The sequence below is a fragment of the Chionomys nivalis genome, chromosome X (assembly GCF_950005125.1).
Source record: "Chionomys nivalis chromosome X, mChiNiv1.1, whole genome shotgun sequence".
NCBI lineage: Eukaryota > Metazoa > Chordata > Mammalia > Rodentia > Cricetidae > Chionomys > Chionomys nivalis.
The window spans coordinates 118861907-118877130 of NC_080112.1; the positions used below are offsets into that span (position 1 = coordinate 118861907).

At 35.9% G+C, this 15224-nt stretch overlaps 1 protein-coding gene across 4 annotated transcripts in view; it reads right to left on the reverse strand.

Moving 5' to 3' along the window:
* Wdr44 (WD repeat domain 44) overlaps positions 1 to 15224 on the reverse strand; it is a 110948-nt gene that overhangs the window by 39292 nt on the left and 56432 nt on the right. For all 4 annotated transcript variants that reach the window (XM_057760083.1, XM_057760082.1, XM_057760084.1 and 1 more), the window contains 5 exons: positions 9037 to 9673; positions 8236 to 8366; positions 7188 to 7283; positions 4737 to 4873; positions 3923 to 4006 (listed from right to left, as the gene is read on the reverse strand). In XM_057760083.1, coding sequence (XP_057616066.1) covers positions 3923 to 4006; positions 4737 to 4873; positions 7188 to 7283; positions 8236 to 8366; positions 9037 to 9673 — 1085 coding nt within the window. The remainder of the gene's footprint in view (positions 1 to 3922; positions 4007 to 4736; positions 4874 to 7187; positions 7284 to 8235; positions 8367 to 9036; positions 9674 to 15224) is intronic.

Below are 15224 nucleotides of genomic sequence, written 5' to 3' on the forward strand. Positions count from 1 at the left end.
TTAGTGTGTTTTCTCTTTAATCTGGGTATTCACAACAATAAAATTAGGCTGAGCTTTTCAATAGACACCCCCAAACACAAAGTTACACAAGCATCAAAGCTTATATAAACATGATTCAAATTTTCTCTATTCAATTGAAAAGATATAAATGTCAATCAACAGCCGAATGGATAAATAAGTGTTGGTATAAACTACAATAAAACAAACCCCTACTCTTTGAATTGCCAAGCTCTTATTCATAGTCTTTCCTCATGTTATTACTTCTGATTCAAATACCCAATACTGATTACTAGTTTTTAATTTACCCTTTAGGCCTCAGATCAAATAATCTTCTCTCAAAAAGACCTTCTTTGAGCCAAAACATGTTTTCTTGTTGTAGACTTTCATAGCACCTTGCAGTTTTCTTTTACAGAAATCATTATAAATAAAGGTACACTTTTGTGCATGATTACATATTCAGTATCTGCCTCCTCATTTACACAGAAGGTCCCTGAAGGTATGAGTGTAATTGTCTTAACTACTGTATCCACAGCAACTAATTCCTGTGTGGTTCATAGAAAGACTGCAATCAATGTATTTGTCTTTGGTGCTAACATGAAAAGATGCCCATGATGTATTTGATTTACAATAAAAAAAAGCAAGCTAAGAATCTACAGACATAATATAATCCCTCTCTTATGAGAACCAAAAAAATTCTAGGGCTAAGGGTATAGCTTATAGTCCTTGCTTAGCATGTGCTGGTCCCTAGCTTTGATTCGCCAGCATTGACAAAGAAATTAAAGAATCTTGATAATAATCTGTGAAATAATCATAAACTTTCATTTTCAATTTTATACATTTCTGTTGCTACTTTCAGTCATCAGAAAACAGAGATGACAAAACTAATTTTATAGAGCTGGGGATTGAGCCCAGGGCCTTGTATAAGCTACGTGAGCACTCTACCACTGAGCTACATCTGCATCCCTGCGAAACCAATTTCTAAAACCAAAATAAGGTGCCTACTCTAAAGTTATAGTTTATGGATAACTATAGGTTCACTACAGTGATGTTTAGTTTTAATTGCTAATTTGATACACTCTAGAATCACCCGAGAAGGGAGGCTTAATAAGGAACTGTCTAGATTGGGCTGGCCTGTGAACATATCTATGAGGGGATTATCTTGATTAATGGGAAGATTGTGGGTGACGCCATTCCCTGGGTAGGGGATCTAGATTGTTTAAGAGAGAAGAAAGTGAACTGAGCACTAAGTGCAGGTATTAATTCACTGCTCTCTGTTTTTCACTGTGGATGTCTTATGACTATCTACTTAAAGTTCCTACTACCTTAACATTCCTGCAATTATGGGCTGTGAGCCAAATACACCCTTTCTTTCTTAAGATGCTCTTATCAGGGTAGTTTATCAGACCAACAGGAAATGAAACTATGATGATTACTATTTAAAAGCCAAGAAGACATTTAAATCACTGTAGATGTGACTTTCTAAATATAGACTTTTTATGTTTTGTTTTTGTTTTCAAGACAGGGTTTCTCTACTTAGTCTTGGCTGTCTGAAACTAGCTCTGCAGATCAAGCTGGTCTTGAACTCAGAGACTCTGCCTGCCCCTTCCTTCAAGTGCTGGGATTAAAGGTGTATACACTAGGCTCAGCTATAGACTCTTATGACTTTAAAATGGTACTATTTAGTAGATTCCTTTTCACTGATGAATAGGGTCTGTTACCACTTGTACTATTCTCAGGACCTTTTGAACAGGATTCTCTCAAGCTCAATTACTAGTTGCTTCCTCAGTCTTCAAAACAACTTGTTATGATCCAGGAAAAGTCAGAACCAGGGGCCAATCTATTCTGGCTACTGGCTGCATTATTGGTTTATCTCATCATTCAGTATAAATATTTCTATGTTCTATGTGTATGATTGTAAGAGAAAGGTCTGGAAAGAGTTACTATATACACAGACGATTGCGCTATGTATGGGTCCCTTATCACTTTCTGATTATAACCTTACAATCAGAATATTACCAAACAGTCTCACATGCCAACTTTTATGTCAAATTTTGCAGGTTCTCTGTTGCTTTAGAAGCTCGGGCACTAGATGACCAGATTTAAGAAATGATGTATGAATAAAAAATGAGACATATAGACCCATTTTCTGAATAAAAAATTTCTGAGTACATTTTTTTTCCTACAAAATGAGCTTTAACAGGACATAGTGATGCACACCTATAATCACAACACTCAGGATAAAGAAGCAGGAAAGTTGTGAGTTCACACCAGCCTGACCTAGTGTAGAAAGCCATATAGTGAGAACTTGTATAAGAAAATCAAAACAGAACATAAATGAACTGTAGGGCATCAACTATATGACAGTTCACCTGGATGTTTATGTTTCCTGAACAATTCCTAACTCTTTGGATCCTGACAGCTGTCAGTGCTAGACAGCCAAGTTTCAAACACCTGGTGTTAACATATATCTGCATTTTGGTACATCTTTTCTAAACAGATTTAAGTGGATCATACATTTTGGATGTTATGTGACAATATTGACAATTTAGTGACTCAGGAATAATCAGACATACTCTATATGAGCACCTATATACTATGTATTTGTGGGGTTAACAGAAGAATCATATGATCATAAACCTTTCATATCACATTGTCCAGCTATTTAAAATGTGTTTGCTTTAGGCTCACCCTCCTTGAGGATCTATAGGAGGCTAATGGCTACTAAGAGAAAGAAACATTTCTTCACTGTAGTCACTGATAAACTGTCCATGCTCCTGTAAGTAACCCTTATTAAACAAACTGAGTAACTTAAAACAAAACAACAAATAAACAAAATCAGCCAGGCAGTGGTGGTGCAAACCTTCAATCCTAGCACTTGGGAGTCAGAGGCAAGCAGATCTCTGTGAGTGAGAGGTCAGCCTGGTCTACAGAGTTAGTTCCAGAACAGTCAAGGCTACACAAGAAAACCTGTCATGAAAAATAAAAATATGAAAAAATTAAAAATATATGAAAGAAGAAGGGAAACTAAAAAGAGAACAAAGATCAGCAGGAGCGAGGGACAAGAAAAGGCAATAGGTGTGAATATGATAAAATGCATTATACATATGTAAGAAAATGTCATAAGGAACATGTAAAATATATGCTGATAAAATGATTTGCTTTTGAAATTAGAATATGGAATTAAGATAACATGCTAAAGAGAAAAAATAAGTTATGTGGCTATAGATTTGCTATGAACTGGAGTAGTTAGAAAGAAATATAAATAAGGTTTGGAAAGATGAAGAGAAGGGGGAAGATATCTAAGGACAATGATGTTCTTCTATTCACAATTCTAGCATCTAGGATGGAAAACAATATAAGGATGATACAAAATATATTGGTCATTTACTTTATGTCAGATGCTTTCAAGATGACCTAAACAAATGTAAGAAACTCATAATTAGCCAATAGTGGGTAGGGATAGTGTGGGTAGACATTTAACATGATTTAAAATCATCTGGAGGGAAACCACATATTCCATTCAAAGCAATTCTCTCAAGTTGAAAGAAATTATGAGAAAGAAGTTACTGAAATTAAGTGGTAGCAGATATATTGAAGCAATATGACAAGGATTGATTTTCTTAGCACTTTCCTGGGAGATTAATGTATGGGTATGACAGCTAGTAGGAGCAAGAGAGCAACACTGGGATGATGGTGATATAAGGTAATAGTGTCGGCTTAGAAGCCTTGGAAGAGTATAACTCTGATTTTAGCAGACAAATCTCTTTAAACGGTCTGTTTTACTGTAATGTAAAAAGTGGCTAAGAACAATCTGGTATTACAGTTTTTATATTACATTTTTTTTGATTAAAAAAGCATGGAATTTTTTTTTACTTTTCTAGTAAATACTTAAAAAGAAGAAAAGGAATGTAGAGTAACTCACGTTTTCTGCTTTAACCGTCCACCGTCAGTATCTGTTTGTTGTGACTGCAACTTTTCTTCATCATCAGACTGTGTGGCGTCATTGCTACAAGAAGGGTGAGTCATTTTTAAAGAAGCCATTTCTCTTCTCAAAAATATCTTTTTATGTTTACTATGCAGCAACTAATCAGAATAAGAAAAACTAACTTGATATGCTTATATAACTTCAAATTAATGAATAACCTGAGAATTACTAAATAGTTTCCAAGAATAAAGACTGGAATCTTAAAGCAAGATGCAATTTGCAAAGTTTAAATGAATGCAATTTAATAGCTTATAAAAATCCTACTATATAAAGACTGTGTATATCAACAATAAAATAAAAAAACCTGTAGATAGCCTTTTCTTGGTCCACCAGGCACAACATATATTAAATTTAATAAAAGGTCTTTGCTCTTCTAGAACTTATTCCTTAGGCCCTCATCACATCTCATAATGAAAATCAATCGTTTTGCTCTAAAGCAGTTTTCAAATACTTACAAAGCAAAATTTTAGAATACTAAATGATCCTCACACATATGGCTTTTTAGTCTTAATGCTTTGATTCTGTCTCCAGCATAAATCATTTTAAATGACAAGAAACTAAATAGTATGAGATTTAAGATTTAGAATAATTTCCACAAGTAACTACATGGTATGTCAATAATCAGAGGCAAAGATCAAAGGTAAATAATGCATACTCAAGCTAATTTTACTTTTAGATTAAAACAGAGGACTGAGTTTAACTAAAGAGGGACAGTTGTAGTTCAAAAAAGTTAAATAACATTAAGTCATACCTTACATACTCCTTTGTCCTTCTCATGATGTGTAGAGTGAGAGGATTAATACCTGTTGGCAACTTCTCTTCAGCAAGACTTAGAGGTATTTCTTCTCCAGTATCCAGGTTCTTAATCATGACACTGGCTAAAATTTCCTAGAGGTAAAAAATAACACCAAGATGACTTTCAACTTAATTATCTTTACATTTTTATATTAGTTTTAATTATGTGCATATATGTGTGTTGTGCACAGAGGCCAGAGGTGTTGGATCTCTTGGAGCTGGTGTTACAGGCAGTTGTGGATTGTGGCTCTGGAAGAGCAGTAGTCCTCTTAACTGTTGAGCCATCTCTCCAGCCTTTAATTATCTTTTTTGAGTCTACAAAATTCTCAAAATGTTAAGGATTTTCTAGATAGTCACTACTGGGCACAATAAACTTAAACATTTATGCTGAGATATAATTCTCATACCATATAATATTATTCCTTAAAACACGCAATTCAATGGTTAGTAATATATTTATAGTTCTTAATTTATCATTAAATTATAATATTTGATTGCTCACAAAGGAAATCAGTTGCATATTAGCTGTCAATCCCATTTAATTATTTCTTAGTCTCTGGTAATTACTAATCTACTTTCCGTCTGTATTGATTTGCTTATTCAGGACATTTCATAAATTCACTCAAAAAATATATGTATAATGCACGCACGCACACACACACACACACACACTTGATTCCTTCATTTAGCATGCTATTTTTAAGGTTTATCCAAATACCGATATCGTTTTCCTTTTTAATTGCTGAAAAATATACTATTGAATGGGAATATTATATTTTATTTAAGGATTCATCCATCATACATGTTTGTGCTGTTTCCATTTTTAGCAATTATAAATAATGCTGCTTTGAATATCTTGTACATTTGTGTGTGGATATGTTTCCATTTTTCTTTAGTATAAAAATAGAAATGGAACTGCTGGGTCATGGTAATATTAACATTTTAAGAAAAGTTAAACTATTTTCCAAGGTATAATTTAGAAAAATGTATTATTTTATTTGAACATATTTGAGAAAGGGTCTGTTGAACTGTTTTCCAAAGTATAATTTAGAAAAATGCATTATTTTATTTTAACACATTTGAGAAAGGGTCTAGTTATGTTGGTCAGGATGACCCCAAACTAATGATCTGCTATCATTGGCTTTCAAAGAATTGAAACTATTTTTATTTTCTGTGTATGGTGTTTTGCCGGCATGTATGTCTGTGCACCACATGTATATAATTCCAATGGAAGCCATAAGAGGGCATTAGATCCCCTGGAACTGGAGTTATAGACAGTTGTAATCATGCATGTTCTAGAAATCAAACCTGGGTCCTTTAGAAGAACAATCATTGCTTTTAGCTGCAGGGCCATCTCGCTAGCTCCCCACTCTAAAGTTCAAAGGTAAGAAACCATTATAGAGTTAGGAAAATGGCTCAGCAAATAAAAGGTCTTAAGGCCAACTCAGATGGCCTGAGTTCATTCCAAAGGACTTACATAGTAGAATGAGAGACCCAAGTCTTACAAATTATCCTTTGACTTTCATATTTGTACTGTGGCATGCATGTACCCATAAGTACACGCACGCATGCATGCACACAGATAAATGTTAAAAAAGCATCTGAAATACTAGGATTATTTTAAAGCTCATCTTTTATAAAATATAGATCGTGCTTTTGTGATGGATGTGCGTGAGCATGTGGTACTGGGAGTGGAACCTATGACTTTATGAATGCTAGCAAACACACAACTGAGTTACAGATCCAGATGGCTTTGCCTTTTTCTTTTTGATTTAATGTCTCAGAAAGTTACCAGGCTGGCCTTGAACTTACTCTGTAGTCCAGTCCAAGTAGATCCTGAACTTGTGACCCTCCTACCTCAGTGTCCTGAGTGCTGGAGATTATAGGCCTGCTTTGCCATCAGTCCGTCTTAGATTCTGCTTTGAATGTAAGTATTCCACTGCATATCTTTGTGAAATGGCAGGTTTCCATCAGAGAGTCAAACTTCAGTATATAAATAAAATCCCAAACCTAAAATACTCTTAATTTTAGTGATTTTGGCCTAAAAGTAACTCATTATACATGTCAAAATTACTAAACAAGTTCAGTGTTCCTGGTATTGAAATGATGTTCAAAAAGATGGAAATACTGATTTCCTGGATTTAGTCATTATATACTATATCAATTTATCAAACCATCACATTACAACCCATAAATATATACAAATGTGAAATTTCAATTTAAAAATGCAGTAAGTCATATGCAACATGAAACGAGTGTGTTAACTATCTTTAGGTGCAGTGTAGAGCCGTAATGTACTCTTACATTGCTATGCAGTCAGCACCACAACCCATCTCTAGAACTTTCTCATTTTCTCATTATGATTTTTACATTTTATGCTTTTAAGAACAAAAAAATTAAATTCTACCTCATCAGTAAGCTCTCTCCCAGAGTTGGATCTAGGTCTCTGAGGGCCCATCACTTCCCCTGCTACCGTCTGCAAATCAGGTGCTTTTCCATTTTCCTAAAATTGTAATTGTACAAACAGACTAAATGAATTTCTATACATTTTAATTATTCATTACCATGCACACTTCTACAAAATTCTACAAATGAGAAAATAGAGCCTACTGAAAATTTAAATTAATGATTCCATTTTAGTCCTTTATTATTATCTACATGTTGAAAGATATTAGACACCAAAATTACTGTTGCCCATGAAATACTGCCTTAGTAGTATCACAAATATTTTATTTGAGCCCATTCAAAGCAACAGTTCTCTACTAAGATTGCAATCAATTCAAGCCATATGTGGATACTGCTAAAGACTTCTGTTTATATAAAGAGCTAGACAACAATATGTTAAAAATTTACATATAGTTGTTGCTGCATATTCTTCTAGATTAAAAAAAACCACAATGCTTTAAAAAGACAAACACCACGTTGATTCTACAAAAAGAGACCGCTTGTGACCTCTACTGTATTGTTATAACAAGATGGTAATGTCACATTTTCAGGTCTGCTAACCCTCCTCACCTCAGCTACTACATAAATTACCCCGAGTTCCAGAATTTGGCTGTGGTAAAATGCTATGCAGTTTTTTTGTATAGCCTAGTACATGAAGTGTTTTATATCTAGGAAAAGGAACTTATTAAAAATAGAAGCAGCTGGTTTTAAAAATACCTATAACATGCCACACACTTGGCATATATTAGCATATTTCATTTTCGCAGAAAACTTTCAAGGTGAATACTTTTCCCATGTTTTATCAATAGGGCATCTAAGAATCAGATGCTAAATAGCTAGTTAACTCACTAAACTAGTTAGTAACCAAGCCAGAAAAGAAAGTGAAGTGGTCAGGCATGGGAGACAAAGAAATATTTGGCCTAGAGAAGAAAGAGGGTTTCAATAATTCAGTCAGCTAGTTATATGAAGCTTGAATTAGCCTATACCCAATATAATAGTAATTCACCAACCTGGGCAGTAACTATTTTATCTCCACTTGTAGCACTTGCCAAATCAAGAGAAGGCTGAGAATCTCTAACTGTACTCTCTGAAGCCACATTTGCAGTAAGGAGAGAATCAGATGTAGTGTTGTCTTTGGGTACTGCAATGATAATAAAAATAATATAGTAATAATAATGATAATGAAGATATTAATAACAGAAGAATAATACCAACAATTTTATACACACACACAAATAAAGAAGTATTTTTAACCTTTATTTCTTATAACAAACCTATGAGAACAGTGGCTTTTATTATTCTTATTAAAAACCATGGCTCAAATGAATTATTTAACTTCTTCAAGACTGCACAGTTTATACATTCAAAGATTAGCATTTAAATTTATGCTGTTTTAAGTCTTTCACTCCCATTTTCTTCCTAACACTTCCATATCAGTTCTTAGAGGGTTAAAAAATGTAAAAGTCTGGAGTCTGAAAATACTCAGTAATATTATTTTAACTTATGACCAGTATAATACCTTTCAGCTTTTGTCAACTTATTCAAGAAATAATTTATATATCCTAGTTATCATAGCAGTTATTCTTTAGCACAAATTGAAGCAAGAGCAGAAAAGTTAGCTGAGAATCATAACGAATGCCTATACTCAACAAGTAGAGGCAGAAGATCTCCACAAATTCAAGCACAGCCCAGTTACATGCTAGTCTGCATGATATAAAAGGACCCTATCTTACTTCTTCCCAACCCAAAGCAGAAAAGTTAGTTTCAACTCTCATATTTCCCAACCAAAATATTTCTCAGTTAATACTTGCCATCCAGATCAGGTGTTTTAAGAGCCTCAAGCTCCAATTCACTTTTCTTTTTTCTTGGTGGTGGTGCAGGTCGGGTTGGAGGTGGGGGTCTAGGAGGTGGGAAATTAGTTGGTGGTGGTGGGCGTGCAGGAACAGGCTTCTTTGTACTGGCTACTATATCAGGTTCTGGAGTAAGGTGCCTTGGGGGTTTGGCGGGAGCCACTTCTTCCGCAGCAGCAAAATCTTTAGCAGACAAAGAATCTGAGGATGCAGGATCTAGAATATCGCTTTCTTTGACTTCCATTGCTTCCTTGCTCAGTATCTCAGTTTCCAGTTCAGAAACATCAAGCTGCTCAGCTGAACTTACTTCAGCTACATTAGCAGTTTCGTCTACAGTCTTCTCACAGGAGTCCTCAGAAGGAAAACATCTTTGTGCTTCTAATTCAGCTTCTTCAAATACATTTGGACTGTCCGCCTTTTCAGAGTCATGCTGTAGCTCACGCTCTATGGATAATAGTCCAGGTATGTCACTAAAGTCTGTCTCAGCCACAGAAGAACTGGCAGTAGCCTGATCAGAGAGTCCTCTACCTTTGGAATCCAAAGAGTCATCTTCTGATTGTAGTACTTTCTGACTTTCCTCAATAATACTTTCAATTATCTAATGAAAAGTTAAAATGCAGTTTTAAAAATAATGGAGTTATTTACAACAAAGTAATAGCTAATTCAATATATATGACAGGCAATGTCTGTAACACTTTATTGATTTTAATCTTTACACAAATGTATAAACATTTGCTCCTATTGTCATAATTTTACAAATGAAGGAACTAAAGCATACATGGACCAAGTGATTTGTCCAATGTTTTCGAGTTAGTCAGTGATAAAAGTGGTATAAGTCCTGGAAGTTTGCTTCCAGAATCTATACACTTACACAATGTAATAAGGAATCTGTGTGATTATGTCATCACAAAAGTTCAATGAACCCTGTAAAATGAAGCCATATATCTCCTCATGAAGACTTGAAATGTCAAGAGTTTATTTACATAGTTATGCCAAACTAGTTGCAAGAACCCCCTGCTGTCTCTAGTTAACAAAATCACGGAAACAAAATCCACCTAGGATTAGAATTGAACTTGCTGCAGTCTGAACTCAAGACTACATCAGAAAAGTCGGCAGATGCAAGGTAATAAACACACTTAAATCAATTATAAGGTTTCATTCTTCAGACTCTGGGGGGGGGTGTCTATGAATAGAGCTCCAACATCCAGCCCACACTGCTCCCACTCCTCCTGTTTCTTATATCTAAGTGAAAAATATGCACAGGGGGTCTATGTCTTCAAGTACTATTTAGAAGAAAATATATCTTCTATACAGTCTTGGCATTACTAACACATTAAATTCCCTGATCCACTCATACCAAACCTGAATTCTGCTTTTTCAATTCCCCAGCTCCAGTAAGTTAATGGAACATGTCGCAGACCTGCCCTGATACAGCTTTGTTACAATTCCATACTAGTAAAACTGGCTGTTATTCCTGTTCAGTAAGATTTGCCCCTGATTTCCCAGCATGTTACAAGTAATAGTTTTTCACTAACTTAAAAATTTTAGTACTAGAAATTTCCTCATTTTACCACATATAATATTAACTAAGGTTTACAATGTTTATCACATTTGGCATTTAATCAGCATTAACGACTTTAGTGGTAACAGAAGTCAGATAACAATGTATGTGAAAATGAGTAACAGAGGTCACTGTGGAAGAGGAAGTGGAAAGAGTGTAAGAGCCAGAGGCAGTAAATGACTACAAGGAAACTAACTGCAGCATACAGCAGAGCAAATGAAGTGTGAACTCACAGAGGCTGTGACGCCATGTGTGTATAAGACCCGTGCAAGCTCATGTTAGACCAAATCCTAGCACGAAGAGAGGTTGTGGGCACAAAGCTCCACCCCTAGCCTAGAAGCTTCTGGCAATTGATAACTGTGTGAAGAGAGAGAGTCAGTTTTCTTAAGAGTGTGACCCCTGGTAAGTTGACCATCCTCTAGTGGAAGACCACACGTCCAAGAATATATGGGCAAAACAAATAGGTTTTGATAGGTTTTGAAAAGGGCAAAGACACAATGTTTGAAGGGGAAGTAAAGCGGTGAATTTGGGAGGAGCCGGGAAAAGGTGAACATTTTCATAACACATAAGCAATTCTCAAAGAACTAAAGAATGACTAAAACGTGAAGACATAGTTAGAGTCAGCTGGGTACAATATAATTCTTAAAAATTACATTGCCTGGTGGTTGCCTAACATTTACTAGGCCCTCGGTTTGATCTTTAGTACCAGGGGGTTGGGGAAGAGGGCTTGGCTGTAAATAGAAAAAAAAACTTCAAAAAAAAGTGACCCAGCATTTTTCTAAGCTGAAGGGAAGTTAGCCACAGGAGAGAAAGCTAACAGAATAAACTTCTCAAGTTCTAGAGACGAAAGAAAAGAAAGCTTTCTGTGTATCACATCCAGTATAGTTTACCCTGTGATAGTCTCATTAGATAGCTAGATTATCTTTCTTTTTTTTTTTTTTTCAGAAGAAGGATCTGAGGGAAAACCATTAGGAAATTTCTCCAAATGCTACATAGTAAACAAAAATGTCCAAATTTAAAACCCAGGTAATCTTCCACATAATACTTTGGATAGGGAAAAAAAGAATACTTAATTGTCAGAAATAGATGATAGAATATAGAAATAAAAGATGAAAACAAGTTTACAAATAAGGGGAAAATAATGGAAAGGGAGGCTTTCAGGCTTGTTAGCCTCCTATGTCTATGTGCAGAAGAAAACAAGGGATGGGGAAGAGCCACAGTAAGAGCAAGGTTATTACAAAGGTTTGACATGATCACTGTGTGTAACAGACAGGTTCATGCTATTAAAAATGAGGCGTCAAGATAAGGCTGAAAATTTTGTCTTCCCTCATCTGTTCTAGTCTCCCTCTTCTCTGACCTTACCATTCACTACAGCACGGACAACACAACACACAGACTACAGAGGCTAGCTCGGCACATTCACTTTCCTCACAACAGACCATCAGTTCCCGGAGAACAAGCCACGTTCTTCAGTCTGCTGATGATACACACCTTTCATACCTATTTATGGTCCCTCAGTGTCATTTTTTAATGGATTTTAAACAATGCAATGGGTAAAAAAATAGAACTAAAAGCAACAAAGAGATGCTGCGGCTGCTACTCTTTCTACATCAAAAGCTCACTGTTTTCTGAGTGATATAAAATGAAACCCAGATATTTTAGTATGACATTCTCATAACTTGGATTTATTAGCCTCATCCTCAAACATTCTGCACATTCCCCATCTCTAAGCCATTGGTGATGTCTTTCCTCTTTTATCTCTGCCTGCCAAAATTTTATATGTTCATCAAAAATCAGCTCACATGCTACTTTCCCCATAAAGTTATGTCTGTTCCTACTGTCCAATAGGAGATTGTTTCTCACTGGGTTTTTATAATATTCTGTAAATTTGGTACAACATTTATTAAATTTATTTTCATCCAATTTCCTGATTTTCTTTTTTACATATGGGTGTATGCATGCTGGCTTCAAACTCCTGATGTAGCTGGAGGGAGATCCTGATTCTGATTCTTTTCCTCTACAACCTAAGTGCTGCGGTTAGAAATTTGTGCCACCATGTCTATGTTCACTCAAATTCCTCTTCTAAATGTAAGATACTTCTAAGCACGTAGTTGGTATTATATTCCTATGGTTCTTTAACAATTAATGCTTAACTCATCTTAAAAGGCTAAAACTTTAAAAGATTGTTAAACCTCACTTTCTGTCCCACAGAATTTTCTCACTACTTCTTTGGTTTCTATTTAAATTATCCTTCAAATCACTATAGACAGGATAAATTAGAAGTAGGTAAGTGATTTTTAAAGGGGTGAAATTAAAAACTAGGGAGGTGATGAATGTCTATAATCCTAGCACTTGAGTGGCTGAAGAAGGAGGAAGACGAGAAAAAAAATGGCAAAAAAATCAACAAGTTTCAACAATAAAAATGACTGAATATAACTTAAAACGTTTGAGAGAAACATAGTAATGAAATATGAAGCACATATAAACATGGTAAGAATAAAAGTTCTATCTACATTGTAACTGAGAAGAAAATAAATATATGCAAATGGTTAAGAACCATCAAGAAAAAAAAAAAAAGAATCAAAGAAACTGCTCCACTGTAGAATTGTGGTTTCTGATTTTTAAAACCAGCTCTATTTTTATTCTATATGCTAATATACAAGAATACCTCTTCTCCCTAAAGGAATTTTTCCTCTTTTACAGAAAAGGTATGATCAACATTAAAATCCATATTCTGCTATATTTATAAATTTTATAAGGATAGAATAGTGTATGTAGCTCCACTGACAGCAAATTTGCCACCAATCTATCCCAGCTGTGGAGACACTTTCAGTTGTCATGACGAAAGGATGGAGAGAATGCTACTGGTGTCCAGGCAGGTAGAAGAGTCCTGCACTGCACACAGTAGTGGCTGCTCCTCCACAACAAGGAGCATGAAGAGAGCTACTGCTGGAGAAGCTCTGCAGTAGAGAAGTGGTGCAGGAGAACTGTCTGTATTCTGTCAATCATGTTATAAATAAACGCTGATTGGCCAGGCAGGAAATATAGGCGGGAAAACTAGACAGGAAGTAGAAATGATGTAATGAGAACAGGAGAATTCTGGGAAGGAGGAAGCTGATTCCTCCCACTCCTGCCCAGACCACCCAAACAAGCAGGATGTGATCTGCCCCACTGAAAAAAGGTACTGAGCCACATGGCTAACATAGATCAGAAAAATGGGTTAATCAAGATGTGAGAGTTAGCCAGTGGGAGGCTAGAGCTAATGGGTCAATCAGCTTTATAACTTATAGAGACCTATGTGTGATTTTCTTTGGGACTAAACAGCTGGGGGTACCGGGCAGGACAAAAAACCCCAACAACAAGCAAGCCAGCCTGGCCCTTCATGTTAAAGAGAAGGAGCTGTTTTGCTGGGTTCTAGAAACTTACTGGCTACAACAGTGCTCACAGCCCACAAAACACGCAAAAACACTCAAAAATAAATGAACACAAATCTTTTTCCTTGGAATTCATGCTGACACTACTAATGGCCCATTTTACAATGCTTGTTGTTTTAATTGTGCCTAATGTGTGTATTACAGGCTGAGGTTAGGTAAGGATAATTGTGTCTTCGTCCATATTCTCCTCTACCTTATTCTCTTGAGACAGGATTTGCCATAGAACCTGCTTTGCCTCCTGGTTTGCAGGCCAGAAAACTCCTGTTGGGATCAACCTGTCTACATCTCTGAACCCCCAAATGCAAGCATATGTAGTCAGGAATAGCTTTTTTTAACATAGATTCTGGGGATTTGAACTTGGGTCCCCATGCTTAAACAGCAAATGTTCTTACCTACTGAGACATCTCCCCACTCCCAGCCCCAAAATATGTATCTTGCATTCAGTCTCTCTTCTTGTGAACTAACTTCTGGAGCGTCACAGCACTGATTATTTAAAAAGGCATCAAGGATCCTATCAGTGTAAGGACTTCCTGGTATCTCTGACTCCTCAAGATAACATAATTTGCTACTATGAGCCTTTCAGTATCTGTAAATTCTATTTGTTGTTGCTGTTGCTGATGATTTGATAGAGTCTCAGTATATAGCCCTGGCTGTCCTGGAGCCCGCTAAGTAAACCAGGCTGGACTCAAACTCATAGAGTTCTACCTGCCTCTAACTCTTAAGTGCTGGGATTAGTTGTGTGCAACACCATGCCTGGCTCGGGATTTGCAACTTTTAATAGTAAACTCAAGATTTGGAACTCGGAAACCAATAAATACAACCACATTTTGCTTTGGTTTAACTGTTTTTGATTGAGACAGAATCACCCTTTGTAGCCCTGGTTGACCTAGAACTCACTATATATATACATCCAAAGATTCACCTTCTCCTGCCTTCCAAATGCTGAGACTAAAGGCCCGTGTCATAGTACTCAGAGGCCATATTAAACAAACAACTGTTTCAAGCATAAATTACCAAGTAGACTTCTAAAAAAGGTCAATGTGCCTTCCACCACAAAGCTGATCATGCAAACATATGCTAAAACAATTAGTATATACAGAACAGTATGCTGGAACAATACAGAAAATGTTCTAGCTTAAATGCATCATATAAAT